General features: G+C 34.9%; 1 protein-coding gene across 9 annotated transcripts in view; it reads left to right on the top strand.

Moving 5' to 3' along the window:
* The window catches only part of CAP (Cbl-associated protein), a 407,290-nt gene extending 380,845 nt beyond the window's left edge, over window positions 1-26,445 (top strand). For all 9 annotated transcript variants that reach the window (XM_071583869.1, XM_071583868.1, XM_071583873.1 and 6 more), the window contains 9 exons: window positions 13,042-13,246; window positions 14,541-14,684; window positions 16,713-16,827; window positions 17,436-17,547; window positions 18,992-19,114; window positions 19,842-20,071; window positions 20,769-20,851; window positions 23,573-23,744; window positions 24,141-26,445. In XM_071583869.1, coding sequence (XP_071439970.1) covers window positions 13,042-13,246; window positions 14,541-14,684; window positions 16,713-16,827; window positions 17,436-17,547; window positions 18,992-19,114; window positions 19,842-20,071; window positions 20,769-20,851; window positions 23,573-23,741 — 1,181 coding nt within the window. In that variant the 3' untranslated portion in view covers window positions 23,742-23,744; window positions 24,141-26,445. The remainder of the gene's footprint in view (window positions 1-13,041; window positions 13,247-14,540; window positions 14,685-16,712; window positions 16,828-17,435; window positions 17,548-18,991; window positions 19,115-19,841; window positions 20,072-20,768; window positions 20,852-23,572; window positions 23,745-24,140) is intronic.
* The last annotated feature ends 1,475 nt before the right edge of the window (window positions 26,446-27,920 follow it).

The raw sequence follows: 27,920 nt of genomic DNA, 5'->3' as shown, positions 1-27,920 counted from the left end.
CATATTGATCCAGGAGGTGTAGTTCGTCACGCCGGTAGCATTGAACTCAAGGCCACGGGCATAATAACGAAGTTACGTTGAGATCTTACTTAAAGAGTCGCCGGATTTCTTAGTCTCTTATGTCGTGATCATTAGGAAATTCTGTGCTCGACCTAAATTGATTGTCGCAGGAATTTTTTGTGCAATGCTTTTGAAGTTAATTTCGAATCGAATAGGACAACCTGCTTTTATACCCTATGAGGTTACGACGGGACCGATTTCCATTTTTTTACGTAGAGTATATGACAATCTTATTGTTTTTTGGTAGCTTATGGAAAAACTAAGTCCTTTCAGATGAAATATCTAGAAGAATTAAAAGAAACATCAATTTTATCGGAAAATGCGTAGTATAGAAGCCCGTGAAGTTTATTTCATACCTAGATGAGGATGCATTGCCGCCGAAACTCGTGAATAATAAATCGCTGTTGAATGATAAATTATTAATTATCTCGGAATATGTTTCATTTTCACAAATTAGAGGCTGCCACAACTACTTATACGCTTTTTCTTCCGTTCACATTATTTTATGATACGAAGGAAGACCAAAATAATTGGCAGTCTGAATGCAACAGTTTGGTAATTATTTTACCAAGGGCAAGCATTGTGCGATAATAAGGAAATTTTACTTTTCCATTGCCTCCACACCTTCAGCATTCCCGGGTATGTGAATTTTTTCCGGTATTGGACTCAAGAAATCAATATCTAAGGACGTCGTGAAACTAATTGATTTAAAATTTAATACTGATTTCGAAGGTGTTCATTACTAAACTGGTATTAGGCTTCTAAATTGAGTTCTAAACCCGAGAGCTTTCTTTTTGGAGCCGATATTTTCTAGCGATTCCTGTGTATTAATTTGAAAATTAAAATGACAGGAATAATTGATTCCTTAAATCATTCACCGAGGAATTAGTTATACCAATAATCATCAGGGACTCCTCTGAACGAATCCTGGACGGTTTCAATCGTGAGAGAGGAAGCGAGACTCGAAACCACCCTCTCGTAGGCACTTAACAAGTTTTCCATCCAAACGAATCCGCTCTTCATCCCCGACTTCTGTGGCCAGTGAAATCACAAGACAACAGATGCTTCCTCCTCGTCGTGGAATAATAAGGGCGGCAATTGAAGGGCCGGCCCGCTGCCGGACCGCACGCCCCGTCTCCACGGCCACGAGCCCGGTTCGTTATTTGAACTCCCTCCCTCCCCGTGAATGCCTCTTCCTCGATGCCCATTTACGCCGCACTACACACTTAATTTATTTTTTCCCCTCGGCCGGATGCCCCTCCGCTTCATCGCGTGCAATCCACTTAACTTGTATTTAAGGGCTCAGGAATACCGCTTCCCATCCCCACTCGGGCTTGACGGTTGTGTGAACCGGCTCCCCGGGAACACAAGTGTTCGCTCTCATTCACTTGGAGCTGTGCATGGGCAAGTAAGACGCCCCTTGTTGTACCGGAGACGCTCGCTCCCAGTTTGAATGGAAAAAGAAGGGTTGGAGCAAGCTAGTCGTACAAAGAATTAACAAATGCCAATTTCGCGATAAAATAAAATGTTTTAAGCGTCAAGTTACGGGCATCTCGAACGCCGATTCACAAAGTCCATAATCCCGTTCATAATTACATTATTGATTTCAACCTGAAATATGAATTCGAAATTGAGTATGCATTGATTTATGCGGGGAAAGTAGAGCGATATCTAATATCATGCGAATGATTTTGGACAGTGTGACAAATGCATTCGCTGATTTTAAGCATTGAATATATTGAAATTATTGGACGTACCAAGTGGCCTTAGTAGCTTTGACAACCACACAGGTTTTTCAAATAAAAAAATTATAGGTACTCTATTGCGCGGTATTTTTAAGTACTTGGCCAAGTAAGCATCTTTAGCGTTTGTCGAAGAAGTACAAAGGGAACTTCTGGGGATAGTTAGGTGAGTCCTAGAATAAAAAATTGGGCACGTTTCACCCGACTCCTGCTATATTTTCTCATTGACTTGGAGGACTAATCTAAACTCCCTTCGGGAATGAGGATACATCTTAGGGTCGAATGCGTTAACTTCAGTGACTACGGTGTATTAAATATTTAAACGTCTTCGTCGACACCCTTGTCAACCTCTCCCCTCTCGGGGCCAGTCAAGGTGACGCACTACCGACTCAGTGAGCGCAATTTGTAATTTCCGTTTCGGCGAAATTCCGCCTCGCCGCTGTCCGTAAAGCAAGCAGGGTTGCAATTACGATGCAGGGCAGCCGGTTTCCAAGTCCGGAAGAAGCGGAAGCCTTGTCGTTCCCAAGCCGGAGCGTGAGAGTTTCTATCTCATTAAATGTATATAGGCTTTCTCTCGATTGAGGCTCTTCCTCCGAAAACGTCATTAGCAGTCCGGTTGCAGTATGAAATTGCAATCAGAGCTCCCGCGTTCGATTTCCACTGAAATCGTAATGGGTGGGTCGATGGAAGAGACGGAGCGGCTCTATTCAGTATCCATTGAGGATAATCTTGTTAACTCGGTGGTTCCAGCTCATTAAAAGCATTTGAAAAATCACTTCGGAGATAATTCTCCAGATCTCCGAGATCCGATCGGCAAGCGCTTCTTTTCATACATTCACTGCAAATGCGCTGTAATTGTGTCTCGAATATTTTTCCAAGCATATTTCCGAATTATAGCTTTAATTTTAACGTGGAATATACTGCATTTCACCCATACTATTCAAGTGCACTCCAAATTAGTATATCTGGCATTAAATTTATTTTTTGCTGTTTTAATAGGATTTTTTTAAAGAATTTTTTTTTCTTAAATGATTTTTATGGTTGGATAAACCCTAAGGAGTTATTTACGCAGATTAAGGAGCAAGAATACCACGCAACTCTGGCAAATGTTTTTTTACGAAATTGAGTGATTTGCAGTGACTAAAATGAAAACATGTAGAATCCCTTTGCTTCATAATTGCTTTCATGAAATATCATTGTAATTGATTGATTAAAGTCTCATCTTGGTGGATTTAATTTGATCTGACTTTAATTGATTATCTGATTGGGAAATTATGACGAAGTGACGATGAAAGATATCATACAAGATTAGAGTGTCATCACTTTATTGAATGTGTTTCAAATTTCGGTATTAAGGTGCCATCATCATAAAGTGAATCAAGTAAATAACAGAGTGGGAAATGGCGATGCGCAGTTTTCAATCAATTAAACATGTAGACTTTTATATGCTGCCATTAAAAAGAAGAATGGTAATTATTGAAGTATAAAAATTATGATAACCATATTATTGAAGTACATCTATATTTTCAATCCTCAATTTTCCGTAATAATCTTTTGGAGGATACTCATGTCAGTGGTGTTTGAATATTGGATCTCCAGCTAGAGCCAGCTCACTTGGCATTTACAGAAAAATGAAAAATGCCTGCTGCTCATAAAAGAATAATTTGATCGTGTTCGGTTGTCCTTTTCTAAGGCTTTTTGCCCGTAGCCAAGAGAGACGGAGCAATGTGTTACTTTTTTATTGAGTAGTAGCTATAATATATATGAATTTCCAAAGCACAGTAATCAACACGAAGGCTGCTGTGATAGACGAGGATAGAACTCTCCTCTTACGAAGAAGGAACTGTTGAACTGTGAAATTCGAACATTAGAAATCAGAATGACACTGTCTTACACAGACTTGGGGCATGAACATCTGATGAAACTCTACCGTGTTAGAGGTAACCGCCCTTAGACAAACACTGAATAAAATTCGGTCATAGATGCATCAGAATAAAAGCGCTAATCGCATTGGTTAGTTATGGAAAGTGTTTTCAAAACATATATCGTGTCGGTATGTGCCGCGTACATGGATTCCCTTCGTCTAAATTGGCCACCTTAGTTTTCCAATAAGACAGGATAATTTGATACACATTTTGAAGTTAGTTTATTATAGGAATATTATTGATCTTTTTATGTGTCGGTATGAGTCGGAATGAAGCTTGATTGGAATATTTTACGATATTTATGGGCGCCACAATTCCACGATGTAAAACTTTTGTTTACCATGGAAGTGAAGCGCATAAGTATATGTAGTAATGCATTTATGGGTCGAAATCCTGATTTCGAATGTGCTGTAAACAAACTTTTTTGAGTCACGGCCACGGTCGGAATAAGCATTCGTTTCGAGGCATTTAAAAATATTTGCGCCCTTATTTTTGTATCAGTAGGAATCCTTATGGCTGCGGTAGATTGGTATTCGCACCTAAATAGGTTAACAGCAACTGTTCCTGACCTACTATTTGTCGGTGTCCTCCAAAGTAAGCAGGAAAGCGGAACAGCTACTGACAATCAGTTTCGAGGAATATACATACATAGTTCGTTGTTTCATTCTTTCATTAAAATGTCGGACTATGGGAAATTTTAATCGAAAACATTTAATGATATGCATTATTTCATATCTCCATCTGTGTAAAACCCACAGGGTAGAAGATGTGGAATGGAAAAGTATCGTATTAAATATATTTTAAGAGTTGAATTGAATTGTACTTTTGGCTCGTAAGTAAAGTTGTAGGCAAGCAAAAAATATATGCTCTTTGTCTTAAAATACACATTGCACTTTAACGAATTCAACGTAGTCTCTTCCATCCACATTTTTGATTAAATAACTCGGCAAACTCTCCATTAAATTGCTCTGACATAAACTTGGATTGACGATGGTCTGTAGCCGATATATATAATCTGTAAATTCGTTTTGCATCACTAAAGAACAGATAGTGGGTAGAATTAATTTTAAAGTTTATTATAAGCTTAAATACATTTCCCACTCTATGAATATGATCTCATAGTAATTGGGAAGAGTGGAATGCCAAATTGAGGTTACAATTATCGGCACTAGTTTTAGTGCTTTCTGATTATCATATATATTCCAAGAATACTTATTCGCCTCGCATTCAGATTATATTTTTTAAACGTGGACATGAGTGAAGTGACGTATAAGTAGGTGGTTATGAGGGAGAAAATGCGACGATAGAAAATATTTGCGACCACATTTGTTAATGGCGACGTAGGGAGAGGGAGACGACGCAAAGTGCCAAAAGAAAATGCATTTATAAGAAACATAATATACGGATTTTTGTATTGGAAAAAGTAGACCAAATGCAGGATGGCCACTGCACTCCCGTGCTATTCTTAATGTTTTGTAAAAATACCTTCATGACAATAAAAACTTAACGTCCCTTACATTTGTGACCTACCTAATGAGTTATCTCTGACCAGCCTGCCTGTAACTATCACCTAATTCAAATCATTATTGTATGGTGAGGAATTATAATCACGCCATGGAATTCCTCCTCATCGAACCTGAGATGATTATTTTTTATTACATCTGCGTCTTTGGCCACATCCTTTTTATTTTTTGGCCATCAACTAAGGGAGGGAAAAATAATCTGCATCTTAAAGGTCGAATTGCTTTGAGAAAGTATTGGGAAGTAGGTTTAAATTGCCTGCGGTCAGCTGACTAATCTTACGGAATTTACCACGAACGACGTACCTTACTTTTATGTCCTTGCCTGCGTGGAAACACAGAGTGCACTCAATAAAATCGATGTAGTTAAATTATTTTAGACGAGTGCTTCGAGCGTAATCGTTAACTAGCTTTTACATAAGGAAAATCTCAAAATGTTTCTCAGCAACATCGAGACCTGCGGCTGGTTTCTTAATAGCCGTCGCCCCTCGGCCGAATTCTCGTTCTACGCCGGGAAATCGTTTCGAAAAATGAAACTGAAACGTGGAACTGTTAGAATTTCTCACACCTTATATGTTAAAGTGAGCTTCCGCTATTTAATAGGAAAGCTGGCGCAGAAAACAAAGATCCCGGAGCATACAGTACGGATCTTTTCGATGGAACGAAGTTCAGAGAAATTACATGTGCTGGCATCGCTCTTCTTATGCCAATATAGTAATCCTCTAGCCAGAAGTTAGGAGATACTTGAAAACAGGTTTTGATAATTTGATTACAGATTTCGAGCGCGTTTTCGTTCGAAAGCCGCATCTTAAAAAGCTCCACTAGTGACATCCAGAGGTACCCGAGTGCCAAAGACATTGGGAAAACAACATTTCCCTGACTTTCCCCTATATTATTTTTCTTCCTGTCTTAAATGCAAATATTACCCTAAACTGCTTCCGCGAAATATTGTCGAGTAGTTCAAAAAACGAAGAAATACTGTTTTTACCATAAAATTTATTCGCAGATGACCTTACAAAGAAGAACAATCATTATTGATCGCAACATCCTCATGGCAGTGTTTTGCAGTAAAGATTCTTTGGACGCCTTATAAGTGCTTTAAGCCGCTGCTCCAATGCTGAAATACCTCTGGAGGATATTTTTTATGAAAACTGCGTTGTTGCCATTCCTTTCAAAATTTCACGTTAAAATTCACGACTGTGGAGCGAGAATATATATGCATTCTTTGTCCCCTTGTATGTATAGAAAAAAACCTTGTCACCTGGCTTTTATGGATAATAGATGTCTTATGGATATGAAGTGGGATTCCGGCCCAAAGGTATCGTATTTAACTAAATTACGGCCCTAAGTGTTACTTAAGGAACAATTTACGGCGCCAAATTCGATTTTAATTGATGATTTTTAATTCCGTAAGAGTGGGTGACATATTCGTATTGGCTGGCAGACGTTGATTCACTTAACTTTCGGCAAAGTTTATGAAAATACCCTATTTAAATACATATATTCATATATTAAATACATATATTTAGCACATATATTTCACTTCAACTTGGTTTAAACAGTGATAACTATACCTACAATATTTCTACTGAATATTTAGAGTTATTTAATACGAGCTTGGTTAACTATAATAGCTGTTGGGTGTATACAATAAACTTTTGCGGCCTACATTCTGAGTTGTCGGTTTTGTAGTTGTTGGCGCTGCTGTAATGCTGTCGTTAAACTCGGAATTAATTTGATGAATGTTGATTTGGCTTAAATATATTTAATTGATATAAAATGAGATTAAAGTAATAAAGCTCCCGAAGAAAGTATTTTCTTGTTTTTTGATAAATAATACATATTATTTCTATGCCATTGATGATTATGCGAATTGAACATATATATTTTTGACTGTGCTATACAAAATTTCCTGTATTGATTTACGATATTATCTTATCATTGCTGCTGGTGACTAGAGTTTGGATTAGTTTAAATTTGTCTTAAATCATGAATTAATTCGCGACATACTGCGAAGTTAAAGTTGATATACACTTTTTGCATATTGTGCAGCCAACTAAGGTCATATTTTCGGATACTAGTGATTTCGGGTACTACAATGCATTTTCCAGGCATTAGTTGAAAGAGATTAATAACTTTTTTGCCGCCTGAAGAGTTAGCCTGATGGAATCAAGCGAGAAAAAGGTCGAAAGGAAAGGTTTTGCGACTTAGCGGGATGAGCTCTTGTGACGCGGGATTGTAGAGCAAGGAAGGGATAACTCGCTTAACCGTTTGGCGCATGTTAATTCGTGTGTTTTCCTTCAGCTTTTAGTATTGAAGGCTGAATTTCAGAGGCTTTCACCGAAGAAGAAAAGCTCTCACAAGGGCAAAGAGACGTCATCAAGGCTGCTGGTAATAGTTTTTGCGGTGCTTTTGACTCTTTTCGCTATTTTTGACGCAATTAAGCCAAGTGCTCCAACGCATTCAACAATCTGTGTCAAGATTGGTCCTTATCCCGGCGGGCACACGTTTCTTTTCTGCCTGGTACGGTGTAATCACCGATGATAATTCGCCTTACTCACTAAGTGACAACAAAGGCTAGGTTCTTTTTTTTCGTGGTGGCTTGCGTGACATCTCTGACCCTGCCTCCGTCCGTGATATTTTTGAGAAGATATTTCTGGTGGGGTACAATGTTCCACCCTCGGCGTGGGATCTCGCTGGCGATAATGAAAGTTATTTGATCTGGAGATCAAATTTTCAATTTTTTTCATATACCCCGTGAGTTTATGTTAGGTCGATGAGCGGTCATCAAGTCAATGCACGCCTGACACATGCTTCCGTGGTAATCATGAAGGACTAAAGTTCATCCAGGAGAAATTATTTTAGGCCATCCTATTTCAATAATTCGCCCCACGACATGAATGATATATATGTTCTCCGGAGGTTATCTTTCTCTATCAGTGGTATTTCAGGCCATCCGCATTGCTCCTGTCATCTTTAACTCTGATACGGCGTGCAATAGGATTTCAGGCTCTAGATCGCATACAGTGATATCAAAATATCGGTTAGCACAGTCAGATAGGTTGTCATGAAAAACCAGAATGAGGGAATATTCATTGGTAATTGTAGTGCCGTAATGATCCCGAGTATTGTGGAATTCATTCGAAGAACCTAAAACAATGAATAAAGCATCACGCCAAGACATTTTCTTTCTGGTTAAGATCATGGTGTGACGTGATACCTACTTGAAGCTTGTTTTATGATAAGATATTACCTACTCATATGAACACTTAAGATTCGAAGCATCTGTAATGTCTTCAATGGTGAGCCTCGTGAAAGTTGAGTGATTTTTGAGAATAGGCAGTACTGCAAAAAAACGAAACAATCGCCCTCTTCACTTTGACTTGTACAAAATTAACAGATTCTAGCGTTACTTAGGATGACCATCATGGAAATACCCTAAAATTTTTCACAATGGTATTGCGTAGCATCACGGAGGATTCAACTACACGTACTGTGTGTATTTCACCAATTTGTGTACATGGGTATGTGTGCTACAGTGTGGTGGAACAGGTCGTTTTGCTATTCGTTCAAATGGCGGAAGACTACGACGTTCCTTTTCCATATGAATTATTTCAAGCAAGATATTATCTGAAAAAATTAACTGGGAAAAGCATAGAAAATTTACGTGTGCTAAAATTTTAAAGACTGCGTGACCCACGGCAAATTAATTGATATTGGCTTCCACTTATATTAATATTTGACGAACAGAAGAAGCAATCGACAGGAAAAAATATTTCGAGCACTCTTACGCAACCTGGCCTTTCGATTCACCGCGAAGGAGAGTTTGTCATCTTAGTCTACGTTTATCATGGGATTATTCTCCACCAATCTACCCATAAAAGGAGTCGATTCGTTGAACAATCATTTTTCGACCCGGACTAGTTGCGGAATTTAGTTCAAATTATAGTTTTTCGTCCGCCTTTGGTCTCCTCTCATTCCAAAAGTTTAATTTACTGAATATTTATTTTTCCCGCGGCTAGTGCCGAAATTTATTTCAGTTTATACCCTTCTTTTATATCTGACAATGCGGATTCACTAGACTCATGATGCTGAACAGCTTTGGAAGGGCGCATGTAACAACTGATGCATTTCACGAGTAATTTTTGTTGCATGGAATTCTGTATTTTTGTTTGAACCTGTCTTAAGAAATTGTTCAATTGGAATAATGCTTTTAGCAAAATATTCCCAAACGTTCGAGGGCTCGCCCAAATTGTCCTCGAAAAACGTAATGTGACATTGGACGTCAATGCTCCTAATGACATTCGACTTCAGCTTTTGGGTTAACCGAAACGGTTTTCACGCATTGGATTAACGAGATATGTTACAGGTACGTCCGACCTGGGGTAGGGTAGTTTATCATCATTTAATTCAGAGAGTGGCGTAGAGTTTACAATGAAACAAGCAAATATTTTACCGTATCCTATTAAAACAATAGAATAATTAATGCTAATTAAAATTGAAACACAATCTTCGACCAGAAGCTGTTTTCGTGATTGCATTGTAAAGCTCACTATGTCAACGTTGTCATTTAGCAGTACTTAGTCCTATAGCATATGAAATTCACACACTGTGTAAGGAGGAGCTAATTTCTCTGTGGGGCCTGCGGTTTTTAGTTGAGGCGATAGTTTTAGGTGAGGCGATCGCAGGTGAGATAATTCGCGCCATTAGGGAGAGGTGAGCAATTTGGTAGAGATAGGTTTTTCAGGGAATGGCAGAAGGGTGGGGAGAAACCCAGGCATCAGTCTACTCGTGATGAAGTGCTAAGAGGTAACATAATTTGACGTCCCATTTGACGGACGGTGTGTTTCACTTGAATTGATCTCCGCTCAACAACCAATAAGGATTGGGACAATGTTGAAAGATTTTACTCCCTCCGGGATCCAAACCCGGGCCCTAATGTTGGGAAGGCATATTATGGGCACCGTACCATCTTAATTTCCCCCGGAACATTAAACAACCTAGATTTAGCTGGGTAGGTCCATATCTTCCAACCATATTGAATCCAGGACCTTTTAAACATTAGTCGCACACTTTTGCCCTTAAAATCAATACTACCACGAAGTATCTTGATTTTTTCCCTAATATATCTTTGTGTTTGATACCATTTAGGTGATCGTAATTTTGATGCCGCCAAATGATCTCTTTCTTCGTAGACTCCATATTCTGGGACTTATTTTTATCGTCAGGCTAATGTGAACTGCATTTTCGTGCCTTGCAAGCAGCGGCGGTGCTTCCTGCGATGAAAGCTGCTCGATAAATGACGCAATTCCCCAAGCTTCTTATCCTCGGGCGGAAGTTAGGCGTGGAGGCATCCCTCTTCGTCTGTAATTGGAAGTTCATGCATGGTAGAGCCACGACTATACAAGGTTTTCGATTGAGCGATCCGAGCACTAGGGGAAATGCTTAAAAATCCTCATCAAAACTACTTTGTTTAATGTGTGGGTGTGGTGTTTGCCCAGTAAAATATTACGCCCAAACGCTCGAGCCAAGTTTATTTGTCTTAAGGTTTTAACGAAACGCTATTTCCCTGGAATGGGTTATTGGGGATGTTGATTTCATTTCAGTTTTTTCGTGACTTTGCGTCAACAAAGGCGTTTCATTATTCATAATACGTTTCCCGAGAAGATCAATTATCAATAATTCCACAGAGTTCCAAAATATATTTTCCTGTCTCCTCTTTCACTCCATAAGAATTGATCCATCAGTTCGATTTGGAGCCTTTTCTTTTTAATAAACGAAGTTTGCGTAATATTTTAGCCAGCTCACATTTACGTCATATTATGCTTACTATAGTTAGGGATATTTTTGGTGGACTCTATACATCTAAGAGACAAAAAGTACAGCGTAGCTGCATATCTTGGCCTGAATTTTATGGTCGCCGACGGAAAAATCTAGCTTTCACAAAAGTTTGCCTCTTTTCTTGAATAGTTAACTTACTTGCTTTTTCTGTCCACTTAGTAAATACCATGCAAATTTCAGTTATGCATTGGTGTGACTAATCCTTTGCATCCAGTGGATACCTGAATTGGGCGGAAAATTTGCACATACAGTGCATGTATTTAGCAACATAATTAAGTGGATACCTCATCATCAAATATAAGGGAATAATAATGATCAATGGGTAGCTCCTCTATAAAATATACTTGGGGCAGTCAAATGAAAACCAAATAGCCATCGTAACACACGGTCCACTGAAAGCTAGAAGCTAGTTTTTACGCATCGATGCTGCCATTGCTGTGGTAGGAGAACTACATAGTGACAACTCACATATGCATGCAGTTGTTAGGTTATGTCCTTCCTGGTGCATAGACTGGTTGTTGTAGCAGGTGTTTGATTTTCATTTGACTGCCCCTTATATTTCCATAACATTTAAATATACCTCTGCTTTCGCGAAATAGCCATGAAAAACAAATATCCAGTTATCCACAAATAATGTTTTATTACAACTAGTTTTGATGCACGAGATCATTTTGAAATAAAAAATATGTGCTCTATCAAATCTAGTCATCATGAAATATTACGGGTAAACTATCAGCCTGTTTTTGTCTTAATGGAACCATTCCACCACATCAGACATGACACTTTCTTTTTTTTTAAGTTTCTAGCTGCCTCAGTTTACAAAGCTTTCAATTATTCCCATTTTAAAACTTAGGTTACCCAAAAATGCTTTTTCTTTCTTATTGATGTAACATTGGCGTGACTGGCAAAGCTAAATTCATTCAGGAAGATTTCAATAGTTCAGGATCTTAAAGAGAAGTGCCAAATTAATATTCCAAACGATTCAATATGATTCGATGAGATTCTATTTTCCTTCATGTTATCCTCATAAAAGATGCTTAAATGAGTGCTACTCATTCAAAATATGCCAATGTATATGTAGTGGAAAATCTCTGACCCAGCTTTTTCAGTTTACAAATAGCTGTTTTTATCCAGCCAAATATTAGCAGGGAAATTGTACTGCCATTTTTGATACACATACAAAGAAAGTTCCCTTTGATACTCCGTACTATATCCTACCTGTGGGGTTAATTATGTGGATGTGTGGGAATAGAAAAGAGATAAAGTTATTGCCAAGAATTGTTATCATGATTGTTGAAGTTAAATTCAAGCTTTCTTGACCTTGTTTTTGACTGCTTATTATTCGCCAAAGCTTAAAATTACCTTATATTACTCATAATGCAACGTTGTTAATTTTAAAATAATGTATCTACACCGTACACACGTATCTTAACCCTGATGTTGTTTGACATCACTAATTTTTTTATCAATTTAAGGAGGAAATAACCAGCCATACGTACTTTTTTCCCAAAAAGTTGTCTTTTTGGCCTGTTTGAAGCCTTTTCATGAGTTTCTTAACTTTTTCATTTGGAAATTTCTAAGGACAGTGCTTTCTCTGGAAATAGTTCACTGATGTGATAAAAGAAAAGAAATCAACAACTGTTTTGTAAATGCTCACAACAAAAGATAGATACATACCTACACTTATCATTTAATGAAACATGTTGTACTTTGTGAATGTTAAGGCATTGAATCAGAGAATTGAAAAAGGGGATCACGTTGTTCACACCCACACATAAGTCCACTGGCTATCCCACGGTTCCTTTTTGTGGTTGCTATACGTCTTCAACTACCTCCAATGTCCAGCCCTCCTATATCCTGAGGTGTGCTCCATCACCCTCTCAACCTTCCCCCTGGGTTGGTTGGCCGGTCGTGAGGGAGGTCTAGAGTACCATTGTATGACTCTTGCCATAGAATCACCGCACAAGTACGTGGAGTCTGAGGTGACGATCCACTACCGGAGTCCAATCCGGGCGCAGGCCAAGGAGGCACTCCCTGAGGAGGAGCTGGCACGGAGGCAGGAGGAGGCCATGCGGAGGATCTACCAGGAGGAGCGGCGACGCAAGTACCTCCAGGAGCTTCAAGACATGGAGAGCCGGAGGCACACGGACAATTTCACGTGAGTTTGCTCCCCTCTGATTGCCCATGATGCAACTGATGGCCAACACTGATTTCATACATGCACTATTTGTTTTTATATTCAAATTTTGTGCATGCTTTCTGACTTTCCATTCTTATTAATCGTGAAATGTTCCTGAAAAATTCCAAAAACATAAATTAATTGACTATTTTAACTATCTTGCATCTGCAATATATTATTTATCATAAATTTTTAGATGTAAATTTATTGAAATACAGCTGCAAGTTGAAAATTTTTATAGGAAAGAAGCTGCAAAATAAATGAAATTTTTGAGTAAGATTAACTGAGTTTAAAAGAGAATCTTAGTGCCTATATTATGTCTGCAAAAATTATAATTTGTTTTAAGGATAGTGTTTTGAACATTATCTTGTGGTAATATTTTATTATTAAAGGATAAAACAGTTTAAACGTCACCTTTAATGAAAATGTGAAAATTGAAATAATGAAAGTTTGTTTTTTGTCAATCTACTGTGCACAATATTATCAATTGTATACATGAACCCTGACTGTATAACTTATATGCATGAAGAATACCTTACTAAATAATTTTAACACTTGCATTTAACCTCCAATTCTTGAAGCATGATGAAATAAAACTTAAGAATAAATCATGTTGTTTTCCATTCCATCGATTGCACTTCCTGTTTTGATTTCACTCCAATTAATTATTTTTCAGGCAATATTTTCCTCTAAAGCTAGCATATTTTGAAGTTATGACCATGATGGACTGTTTACTTTGACATTTAGGTCATTCCCATCTGCCTATTTTCATGGAAAAGTAACCTCCTTCAGTAAAATACAAAATATAGATAAATATTATCCTATTATAATAACCAATAATTTCTAAAAGGAAAATAGTGACTATGTGCATTTAGCACTCAATAATGTTTTTGACAGTGTTGCAAACTAGAGATTTTGCAAAAAACTGTAAAGTAAATGCAAATATTTTCAAACATCTTCAGGTATTGTTTTACTTTTTCTTAATGGAATGTATGTCATGTTGTAATATAATATTTTTCATGATAAAACCTGATGATGCTTATGAGCATATTTGTCTACAAAACAACACCTGTACTCTGGAAAGCAAAAAATCTCAGTCCACCAAAAGGATATGCAGAGAAATTATGTTAATTCATACGTCTAATTTTTATAAATTAATTGATGTGGTATTCCAACTTCAGGAGTTCTATGTAAATTTTATTGGATCAAAGGAAAGTTTCCCTCAGGATGTGCACTTTAAAAAAATATAAATTTTCACTCTTTTAACTTCCAGGCCCTCACAGAAATCACCTATTCCTCTGAATCGCTATGACAATTTCCTTGATGAAGTGCCGTCCAAATCTAAAGTAAGGGATCATACCCCTGAACCAAAGGTGGTTGCTCGGGCCCTGTACAATTTTGTTGGACAGACGTCCAGGCAAGTACTGTAGTTTTTATCAATATTTACATTAAGGCATCGTTTAAATTATTTATTAACCAGTAAATCTGTTATATCTTAATGAGTTTTTTGGTTTGGTATTCAAATATTGTCATAACTGCAATTTTTTCCAAATATTTATTGGCCAAAAATATCTCTAATTTCACGCCCAATATGTTGTGGAAAAGTTTTGGAGTACTTAGTTTACTTCCAATGAAAATGCCCATTAAATACCTGAATATCATTAATCTTAGAGACTATACCATTCTTCATATTTTCACAATTATCAAAACCCTGTAGATACATCTGATATGCTCTTCCAATGAATAAAATGCTAGGCTAGGGTTAGTCTGCAAGCCACAACCTTCAGACTAGCCAGTTTGCAAATTATTAAACTAATGGTTCATATAATTATTTAAATCAAATCATGACTCATCTCCTCTTTTCATATACCCTCCCTTCTTCTTCTAATTGTGTCACATCTTCAGTCGAAAATCTTGCCTAAAAAATTTGACTATCACTTAAAAGTTGAGAAGATTTAATCATCCATTTAGTCGTAACCATTTTAGAATTAATTAAATAATTCAAGTCTTCAAATTCAACATAAAAATATCGAAATTTACCTCTAAAGTGCCTGTTTTCTGTTGATTATTGTTTTTGCCATAATGTTAACTGTAGAATGCTGAAATAAAAATGCAGGTTTAATACTTGTGACCTCAGCATCATTAAGAAATCAATCCCTTGGATTACCTATAACAACTGAATATGTAAATAGAAGATGCTGATTTGAGAAGAGCAGGTTTTAGTGGGCTTTTATAGATAGTGTATTTTTTGCAATTATACTATTAAGAATAATAAAATTCCATAATGACCAAATAACACCACACGTAATTCCATTAGATAAAAATTTATTACTGATCAAGTTTTGATGTACTACATCATCATCAGGTAGTCCATACCACACCTGAAACTATGCAAATTCCATAGCTATTGATGTTTTTTGGCCAAAGCTTCTTACTCTGGCCTCTTGTTAAAATATGTAAAATTTTGTCCATGATTAGTAAGAATTAGAGTGCTAGTTTAGTGTCCCATTTTGGCACATCTCTTTAAATCAGCAATTCATGAGTTAACATTGTAGTTGTATCCATGCAATAGCTTTTTTACAGTTATTATTTTTTAATAATTAATTTATGCATCATTGTTGAAGGATGGAAAAGGAAAATGGAAAGGCATGGCATAGTGAGGGAGGGTTTGGAGAAGTACAAAGGAGGCAGGAGTGGTAGATAATGCATAGGATTTTGATTGGTAATATAATGATAAAGCCTATTAGAGAACTGAGAACATTAGACAAACAAAAAAGAGGCAGGGAAAGGATAGGCATGTTGGACAGAATGAATGGAGGTAGGTAGCTTGCAGGGTTGAAGAGGGTTTTACTGTAGTGTTGCCTTGAGTTTTGTAAGGAGTGACAAAGAAACTTGTTATGCTCAGTCTTTGTCCAATGAATGCCAATGATAACATCACTATGGAGAAATTATTATTTCATTACTTAAATAATTTATTACTCAGTTCTAGAAGGTTGTAAGAATGTTGCCTTCCACCAGAAGGAACTCATCATGATTTTATGTATGAATGCTATTTAAAAAACCAAGTAATTGAGTATACAGGTATGTATATGAAAGTGAACATTAAGGTGATAAGTTATATTTATAAAAAACTTATTTTAAAATATTTATTTGTTTTAAGCATGTAATTATGGAATTAGGGGATTTAATTAGTAATAAATGACATGATTGCATTTTTTCAATGTAATTATGCCATTAGCAAAGTGTATCATTCTCTCAACTCTGCATCACTGCATAGACTTCTGTAAATATCTCCAGAGTTCATCTATCATGGATGCTTTTAATGGTTTCATTTTTTTCAATTAATTTTTAGTTATTTTTTAAGATTAATGAATTTTGCTGATTTGGTAAGGTTATATAAAGAAATTGATGTATCACAATAATTTAAGTATCCTTCTATTAACAGAGAACTGAGCTTCAGAAGAGGAGATATTATTTTTGTACGCCGACAAATAGACAAGAACTGGTACGAGGGGGAGCACAATGCAATGATTGGACTCTTCCCCTTCAATTACGTTGAGGTAAGATTTAAGTCTACCGACAAACCTGTTTTTCAAAGACAGATAATTATCATGTTTTATTCCCTTTGAATCTTTATTCATTTTAAAGTATATTATTAATCATCCTCAGGTGGATTTTGAGTTAGTTAACTGTAAATAAAATATTGAAAACTTTAATTAAAATATTGTTTCTGTTGATTACATTTGCTTTGGGATTTTCACTTCTGACTTGAAGATGCCAATAGTAGAGACAGAAAAACTTGGTTAAACATGTTAATGTTTGCAATGTGCTTATTCCTGAAAATAGATAAATATTAATGATCATTTTCTCAAAAGCTAAAAGTATGGGTTCATAGCATTGAGCTGAATACAAAAGGTTTTCTCGAGTCGAGGAGTCGTATAGCTAATAATATCTTGCTTAAAGTTGCAAAAGTAGTCAAAATTGCATGAGAGCTTGGATTAAGTAATATAAATAATAAAATGTGCTGCTACTTTATTTGAATCAAATAACTGAAAGTACTTGGGTGTTTCATCAATGAAGTATTTTTCTGCCCCCACGTTTGCCCTTTGGTAATTAATTCCATGGAGATTGATTACTTAACAAATCTTGTTTTTCATATTCCTTACAGATAATTCCTTATGATGGAATTAGAACAATACCCAAGCGTCCAACTGAAGGTCAGGCAAGAGCCAAGTATAACTTTGTTGCCCAAACTCATCTTGAACTCTCCTTGATCAAAGGTAAGGTATTCTGTTGACCAAGAGTTAGGTGTGAGAGGGCACTGCAAAACTAACATTATTATGCTTTCAGTGTGTGGTGAAAGTGATGTTATGCATTTGCTTAGGTATTAGAAAATTATAATACCTTGGGAATTATAACATTTCTAACTTCATTTTGAATGCTAGAGATAATAAATTGGTTCAGTTGTCAAATTACCCAAACTTAAATGGTTTTAAGCAATATAATACAATATTAAATGTTAAAGGCATGATGTTGGATCTTATTTTATTTTAATGATGACTTACTTTCAATAGAAAAAAACCACTCAATGGTGCCAAATGGCCTTTGCCATTCCATATTGACTTTGTTATGTATGATAGTGGTAACATTGTTCCTAATGTGCCTCCCATTGTAAGGATCGAAACTGACTTCCAGAACTGTACCAGTTCTGGACGCCAGTTTTGGTATGGCCTTCAGTACACATGGCACATTAGTTTGAATCATCTCTATGTCATGGAACTGGTGCCCTTTGAGCAGAATTCTCAATCTTGGGAACAGGCAAAAGTCACAGGGGCCTAAGTTGGGACTATGTGGAGGCTGGTAAAGTAGTGTAATCTTGTGTTTCACCAAAAACTGTGGTACAAGGTGTGATAAATGTGCTGGCACATTATCATGTTGAAGAAGTCTGTCACTGTCAACAGATATTTGACCATCTTTAAACTGCTTGCACCACTCATTTATCTGTGTTTTTCCTATACACTCATGGGTATTTTGCCTGTAAATAATTAAATGAGTTTCAGTAGAGAGTACCTAAATATCTCATAAGGAGAGTTAAATATAATCCAAAAAATTCATACCCATTCTTACCTTATGGAAATCAAAAATTTGATTATGCTTGTACATACATATTATGAGTACTAGGTTCAATGTATTACTATGACACAAATGTGAAAAGTATATTTTTAATGATTTACTATTTCTTACTTGATGTATGTATATTTGTATTGCTCCTTGTATATCCCACGGTATATAAGCAACATTATATCTCATTCATAGAACCTTGGGGATTATAGTTTGTGTAAAATGTATGTAGAAAATGAATGCATGCACACCCATATTTTGGCAGTGTTTTTAAAGAGAATGTAGAATTAGTTCATTGCTGTTTGAATAGCAATTGCCATTATTACTCGATTAAAATATTTGCTAAGCAATGTTACTATAGCAATGATAATTGTTCTGAAGGCATTTTCTTAAATTAATTCAAGATTTTGGGAGAATGTATGCAAGACATGTGTATTTAAAATCCAGTTCCAAACCTTATATTGAAAACATAATTTTTAAACTTTAATTTGACACAATTATGTTCAGTAGGTTACATGTGAGTGAATTATACACACAATTTTTTTAAATATGTTAATATTGAGATGTGCCAACATAATAATTTACTGACATTTTTGATTACAGGGGAATTAGTTGTCCTCACAAGACAAGTGGACAATAACTGGTTTGAAGGTAGAATTGGCAGCAGGAGAGGAATCTTTCCCATTTCTTATGTGGAGGTTCTTGTTGAACCAGGCGAGAGACCTGGTGAGTAAAATTAGTATGATCATTTATTTAAATTAGACATTAATACTCATAGTAAGTAAACAAAATTTAGGTTTTATTTGAATAGCAGTTTGTAAAACTTGTAAGATTATTGACTTTTCCATGCATAGTCTCACTCATTTGGGTATAGTGCAGTAAATGGTAAGCTGATATTCCCCAAATATCTGCTAAAATCTTGAAAATATTTATCCCATTATTCTTTTGTGGGTACAGTATTCTCTTTGAAGAATAAAAAAGTCGCTAAAAATATCTATTTGTCAAATGCTATTATTAGTGGTGTATGGATTACATTTTCATTCCAATGAATCTAATCATGAATCATGAAATAAAATGATTTTTGAATAATCAGCAATTAACAAATCATATCAACCATTATTTTCCAGTATGGAAAGCATCCTAGAATAGGTTAATTTTATGATTACAGTGTTTTATTATTTATTTTATAGATGGATTATTGAAATATTTTTTTATGTTTAGAGGCATCAGAGGGCTCTGTCTAGTTAAACTTAAATGATGCCTATTGTGGAGAGTTATTAATGTCATTATTTTCAAGTATATAATTAATCTAGAAAGTTGAATTAATAAGCTGACAAACTTCCATTCATATCCTTGATAAATGTGTAAATTAGTTTTACAATAAGGAAGAAATTATCCTGGCCACTTGCTATCTGTTGAAGTGCTAAGACTTTTGTTCTCTCTCTTTTATCAGTTACGCCTTCTAGTAAGCCTGCCACATTGAAGTCACTGACTTCCCCAGTGTCATCCTCACTTCTTCTGAATGGCAGTAGTGTGTTGTCTAACACACCACACAACCAGCAGCCTTACCACCAGCAGTACATTGGGAAGCAGCAGAAACAATACCAGTCCCCTGTCTCATATAGTACTCAGAAAACAACTACATTCACATCATCCTTGGGAAGGAATCCCTACTCATCAAAAGTGAGTCATGTTCATGTCAAGTGCATCTATTCTATGTGATTTACCTCTTAATTTTGCATTATTAATAATAATTTATGTTTGGATGAAATTCTACTGATGTTATTACTACACAAATAAATATACCTGTAAGAGTACAGGAGTCATGCCTAATATCATTTGAGGTCATTGCAATACGTGACAATTTTAGGGAGTAAATGGAGACACAATTGAATGATATTGTATGCATGTTTCTGTACCCAGTCATTGAGTGCCACCAGTGCAATACATAATATGTACAGCATGGTGGTACCACTAAAGCAGGTGAAAATCTGTTGACCCAGACTGTAACAATACTTACTTGTAATTTCCAAAGATAGAATTTCTGCAAATTTTTAATTACTCATAGATAAAAACTTAAATATTTTGTCATAGCAATGCTAACAGACCCGTGCAAGAGGGCAAATTTCATCTGAGCCACCCATAATTATTTTAAATCAATAGCCTTGAAGCAGAAATCAAATGGCATGACTAAAAAATTTTTCTGCTTTCTGTCATGTGCTTCAGTTATAAATCCATCCTCATAGTATTTAGTATCCAATATATAAATCCATCCTCATAGCAGCTTTACTAAACTGTGTCACTTTTAGTTAACAGTAGGAAATACTGTCACATATTAATAGAATAAGTTTTCTATTGATTATTATTATTATTTCTGTAGACTCGCCCGTCAGCTGCACAGAAACTGCAGATTCCATCAGTCAACCAAACATTGCATATAGATACTCACTCTGATCCTGTTCCGTAAGTTGTTTTTGTATTCTTCTGGTATTATAATTAAATTAAATCGAGTAATACATTGTTGAATTACTTGAAAGAGTTGGAAATTTTTAAAACACGATTATTTGTTTCAAACTACCTATGTATTAGAAGAAGCCCAATCAATGAGTATATCTGGTTTTTTAGACTTACGATTATATTTAATGTTATAAAAAATTTTAATGAAATATTAGCCCTCTAATTAGCAAATTAAAATATACACCTAGCATAGGACACATATTTTCATGAGCAATCAATTACTGTATTTTAAAGCATATAAGACTGCTTTCAAGTTGATTTTCCGTTCCGACCATTATATTTTCATCCATTATTCTCCACTCCCACATCTCAAAAGCCTCAAATCTACTTGCATACTTATCCTCTTACCTCAATGAACAAGTTTCCAAGCCATGCAAAACTATGCTCCTTATTAAAGTTTTTGCTGGCATTCTTTTACAACATTACTAAAGGGACATGTCATCAACTTCTGCCTCTTTGTAAACATTTCATTACCCTATGCAAGGAAATTGTTTTGAATTCCCTGACCATATATACTCACCTTCTTCCATAACATCGCCCAAATAGATGAATTGTTCTACTTGTTCTAGTCAATGACCCACAACTTTAATGTTTATCTCAGCATTCCTGTTTCTTCATATTTTCATTGGCTTTATTTTCTTATGATGTATTCTCTTGGATGTACAACACTTTTGCTGATTGAGTCACCAATGCCTTGTAATCCACAATTCTGACTAATTCAAAATTATTCCCCTGAAGAGTGGGATTATGACATTGTAAACAGGAATTGCTATATTTCTAAGATTGTTATGGACTCCACACTCCTGTATCTCTGGAGTTTGCTCAATCTGTCTCTACTTCCCTCATACCTATGACAATTGTGATTTTTCTCTTTCAAGAATGAAATTCCATCGATGCAATTGTATTGAGTACTGTATTTTAAAGTCACCCAAATTCAGAATGTTATGCGAAAGATTTGATGTGAATTAGACATCTTATATCCTTTGTTTGAAAATAAAAGGTTATCACTGCAAATAGTAATGAAAGCCAGCTAAACTTGATTTCATCAGTCATAATCAGCATATTGTATTCAAAATACCCTGATTTGAATAATAGGATTATTATATGATACTCCCCCTATGAGTGATTTAAGGATATCTTTCAACAAAGATGATAAAGAAACGTGAACTTAATCGCTGCTCCTATTAGCTTTGAAATACATAGACTGGAATTTGGGTAATACTCTGCCATGTTACTAAAGGCACAAGCATAATTTTTTGCAGACCTTACTTTACCTAAAAAATGTATTATGCTAGATGCTAAATGAAATTGGTAAATTTGGTGAATTTTAGTATTTTGATAGAGGCAAGGGAATACATATTTTCAATTAAAGTGCTCGTCAGCTTGTTTTCCTACCTGTCTGGGTACAAATAAATTATTTGAGGTAAATGAGGCAGTAGGTAATCTTGATATGAAGCAAAATTAGTAATAGACGGTGTATTGAATATAGGTACATCATTAAGGGTACATCTGTAAAGACTCTTTGGGAAGCAAAATATGGCTGTGTTATAATGAAATTAATGATGAAAATCTTGTTATTCATGCATAAATAAGTAGGAACATACTATACTTCATATAATACTTTGCACAATTCAATGGTCACAACAATATTACAAAGGGACTTTTCATAAGGGGGTTTTCAGTAAGATGAATTGCCTTACTCAGTGACCCCTGTTTTAACACCCATAAACTAATAGACATAACAAATTCATTGTACATGATATTTTCGCCATCTCTTCTTACTATGCCAATTGCAAATTATTTTATGGCTATTACTGCTCACTGGATGTGAAATTCCACAGACTTAAGCATTCCCTATTTACTGTAACTGCTTGAATAAAACATTCTTTTCTTTGAAAATATGACGTGTTTTCAAAAACAAATTATGTAACTTCCTAGAATTCTCTGAGAAATTTATGAGAAACATCTGAGAAAAAGATAAAAAGCTAAATATTCTCATTCTTAAATTACTAGCAAATTTCAATTGATATGTCTTTTTTGTTGTCCTTATCTCTTCTCATCAGTGCTGATTACTACATGTAAAATTTCTAGGGCTTGGACGAACCTTTAAGATTACTTTTAATGCTATTGATAAAACTCCATCGCTGTTTATTTACTCTAATTTATTTGACTCCAATGAACAAAAAAAGTGGTATGGCCCGGCATAATTACCTAAGTTTCAAGGCCAATATCATCATGAGAAAGATTCATACATGGTAATACCATCCTAATTTCTCACTTAATCTGTTTTAATCCTAATCTAATTCTTATCTTACCTTAAATATAAGTGAGATAGATATAAATAGATATAGATTACAAAATGCCCATGAGTCTAGAAGTATATTAAAATGAATGGCATAAAATGTAATGTATAATAGCAAGATTTTAACCCAAAGGAATATTTCATGCTTAATGCACACCATTTTCATTATTTCACCATTAATTAATAGTGCTTTGGGAAAAAAGATAGGAATTAAATTAATAGGTATAAAGGAGAATCTCATTAGAAAATATTCCCCTGGGATGTAGAAAAGTTTTTTCATGCATACAGACCTGGTTATTCATTATTGAAATTTAATACCTCAGTGACGAAAGACATTATTCTAATGATTTTTTAAATATTGGCAGTTATCGTGCTTTATACAACTATAAACCTCAAAATGAAGATGAGCTGGAGCTACAAGAGGGAGACACAGTGTATGTAATGGAGAAGTGTGATGATGGCTGGTATGTTGGTTCCAGTCATCGCACTGGATACTTTGGTACCTTCCCTGGAAACTATGTTGAAAGAATATGAAAGGTGAGAAGAAGTGGTTCCACTTATCTGGAAACCCACTAAGTAAATCACTTCATTTTTTAATAAATGATGTAGAGTATAGATGAGAACCATTTCTCTAACCCACATCAATTAGAATTCTGTATTTTTTATGACGATCGCCCATCATTTAATAACTAAGATGAAGTATGAATAACATATTGACCTTTTGACTGATTTGTCCTTAGAGCTGGGAAGAAAATTTTTCTTTCAAAAATGTGGAATGCATGACAGAATATAAGATGTAATTCTGAGATAAAACAATGCTTGAAACTTTATTATTTAATTCTTTATGTATCCTCATACTAGGAAATTATTTCATTGTACTGAAGCATTAATGGCTCCAGGAATTTTTTAAAGCATTATTTCTCATCTCTCTAGGTGTCATTTAAGGTTGAACGTTGATGAAGACGAATCTTCATTTGGCTGCAACCGTTGGATTACATCTTCTTGCCATGAAATGGATTTTGATAATTTGAATACCAAAGAATCAATCATATTGCTGTTAATATTGGTTGGAACATGGAAACATTTGTGCTTCCAAATTTGAGTTTGTGAAAACTGTTAGTTTAAAAATGAATGTGTTTTTATACAAAAGTGGGCGCAGTTAATCAGAAGGTATGTAATCTATCAATACACAAAAGCATTATGAACCTTCTGTGGGACAGATTTGGATGCTTATTTATTTATACAAACTCATTGCATCTATGCTGACATGGTAAAAGTTAAAAGCTTTAAAGCAGCGATTAATGGAACACTGAACGTGAGTTTCAGTATGCATGGTTTTTAACAATATTTGACACAAAAGAAAACAGATAATTTAGTTATAATCTCTCATTACAAAGGATTGGCAAGTGCTCTTGTACATAGAACTTCAAATATTGTATACTCACTGCAACATAGGAAATCTAGTCACTAGTAATAGCTACAGTACACAAATCAAATGAGCTGAAACTTTGAAAGTTGGGTAAACATGTGTTCGTCAAACAAACAACAGGAAGTGCTCATGGTACTATTTTTAAAATTATTTAATAGAAATTGGCCTAATCATTCTTACAATCATATTCTATCTGATAAACATGACTTTTGACGAGAATCTGCTGATTATTGACTAATTGCAAAATTCTGTATTTGTATTTTGTATTCAGGCCAGAAATAAAGTTAAAAATTAAAACCCTATTGAAACACATGCAGATAATCAATGCACATTGAAATAAACAATTTTGTATTCATTGGGAGCACTGACATTTTTTCATGAAATATTCAAATTGTGAATAGTGAAAACGTGTTCCAGTTACTAGTAACTTCTCTGCTGTTAATGATAGTTTCATTTATATTTAGCAGAATAATATTTTTTTCTATTTGTGAAAAATTTTAAACAATCAGACTTTTGTATCAGAATCAAGCAGTAAACATTGTAATACTATAAATTAGTTTCTTAAGACCAATGGAATGATATTGTATCTCTTCGCCACCACTATCATTCAAAAGAACCTAACAATCATTGTGAAAATATTACAAACTATCTAAAAGGTTATTCTTACCAATTTCTTTCATTGGTCAAATTTGTTTCATTATCTCAGGAAACACTTTTATGGTATCCGTTGTACCTATGGATTTATTTTACCTGTAGCTAATGAAACCTTTATTAATGCAAACTCCCAAATGTGCTGTCATTTTGTGTGTGATGATAGGGTGAATATGAGAAAGCACTTATTCCATGTTATTGTTTTTTATTTTGCTTTAAATTTGTATAATATTATATTACTTCACAATTGCTACACTAAAATCAAATCAGAGCAATGACCAATTGTTGCTTCACATTGGAAAAGATGTTTGATATTGTAGTGCCTTTAAACAGATAACATCATATGACAGTTTTTGAATATTTTTCAATATTTATTTTCGTTTACAACTCATTACCTTATTTGTTTCATTTATAGTATTTTATGTTTAATTTAAGTTGAATTTGTTATGATATAAATAAAACAAGAGAAGTGTTGAAAAGAATATTGTTTTTGACAATTGTTTTCATTAAATCGGAATGGATTGAGAATGAAGAAAATCCTTGAAAAGAAAATATTGATAAAATTAATTGTTAAAGATTGTCAAAAGTACTGATAATAATTTGATTCACATTTCAGATTGAAATGCCTTATATATTTGCTTCTGATAAAAACAATGCCCTTCGAGGAACCAACTATAATATGTTAAAGCTGAAAAAGCTAATAGTGAATGACTCATTGTCAATTATATATCTTTAGGCATGAAGTATACAAACATGCTCAGACCAGATATTGAACATTTATATAGCTGTTTATTAAAATATCTGTGGATATCCATTCATAAAACATAATAAATTCAAAGATATATTTTGATTAACAAGATGTTATAGAAAATTTAGTGATGATGCAGTCACTGGTAAACAATATGTCGGTGGTCACTTGCGACAAATGTAGTTAATTTCCTAACTTGACAGTTTGGCAATTTACTTGAATTCAAAATGAGACATCCGCATAAAGTGAAAAAGCTGCCAGTGGCAAAATTATGAATCAGACTGATACACACTTGAAGTGAATTAAAGGTTTTCCTTGATGAATATCTTTAATTTTTGAATTCTGGAAGTGATACAATGGAAATATAATCCAATGTACTGTTCTGGAAGAAATAAAAGTTTTTGCCTGCATTGAGTCTTGGACAAATGGAATTTTTCAAGAAAACTGTTCAGATTAGGTGATAAAAATATGGTATCATAGTACATTACTTTTCAAACAACAGCCTGATGGAGCTGATAACAAAGTTCATGTACATATTGATACATGAACATGTGAATTTCTGTAATGGTGGACTCATCAGTTCTTCGCACATTGGTGTTACCTACTTTGGATCTACTCTGGTATTATACTGTATGATGAAATTTCAAGATATTTAAAAGCTTTCTCTGAATTTTAAAATTAATATTCATTTATTGTAGAAACTGATCTCACATTCCCTGTCCAATCCCTTGTAGGTGATATGAAATTTTAGATATTCTGTTGGTTAGATGAGTTAGCAAAACCAAAAAAAAATGCATGCACCAAGGTTACAGCTGCCCCAAGGGTTGAATGTTGATTTCATCATTCATGTGATTCTTGCAGAAGACATTGAAAGCTATGAGCAAAGTCAAATATCATTTGAAAACTACAAAATGCACAAACATATTGATTTGTGTATCTTAGAATCATACATTCAAAAAGATATTCTGTGATTGAGATCTAGTACCAAGGGTCTCCAGACAAATCTCTTTCTAATGAATAGCAGAATGGCTCAAACAATAACTGCCCACTTGAACACTGACTTACCACATGTCATTACAGGTGCTAATCAGGAGTATAGAGAGAGATTGGCCAGAAAGAAATCTCATGGTGTTCTAAACTGGCTAAGTAAAGAAATAGACTGCATGAACATTTTAATAAAAATGCTAATTAAATTGGAGCATATTTGAATAATTGAAAAGAAAGTAATTTGAAAACTTAGTACAAAATAAACTTTTAGGGTATTATAATGGCTAATGTTCTCTTCCATAGCTGTTTGGTATCACTCAGAGTATTATAGGAATAGAATTCAAGTACAGACATGAAGATAGAAATATTGGAGATTGATTCAATGAGGTTTTTGGGCATCCTACCTCTCTTGGTAACTACATACATAGTTGTCATTTATGGGTTGCAGGATAGGGCTTCTCATATACTTGGGGCCCAGCATAAAGGGCCACTGACTGAACTCTACTCCTTATACTATTCAAAGAATATAAATATACATTCTTGCTGAGATAACTATACCATACCAAGATCATACCATGAAATCATGAATTTCAAGCTGTTGAGGCATTAGAGAATCCAACTGCCCAAAAATCTATTCAATGCTTCTGGAGAATGGTAAGGTATGTTCATAAAACATTATGTTTATTGTGATCAACTTAAAATAAAACTCTTTAAGGGCATCAATGACAATTTCAGCCTTCCAAAGCATTTTACTGGTACATTTGATTCTACCTTGAGATTGTCATCTCAACTTCTATTTGGGTCTTGTGTATAATTGATGATATAATGAGGAAACTGTAATATGAATGAGTGGAAAAATTGGTGAGAGCTTGAATAAAGGAGAATATGAAAAGATTAC

Source organism: Hetaerina americana, unplaced genomic scaffold (assembly GCF_022747635.1).
Source record: "Hetaerina americana unplaced genomic scaffold, ioHetAmer1.1.p SCAF_15, whole genome shotgun sequence".
NCBI classification, from domain to species: Eukaryota; Metazoa; Arthropoda; class Insecta; order Odonata; family Calopterygidae; genus Hetaerina; species Hetaerina americana.
This window is presented reverse-complemented; position numbering and strand designations above follow the sequence as displayed.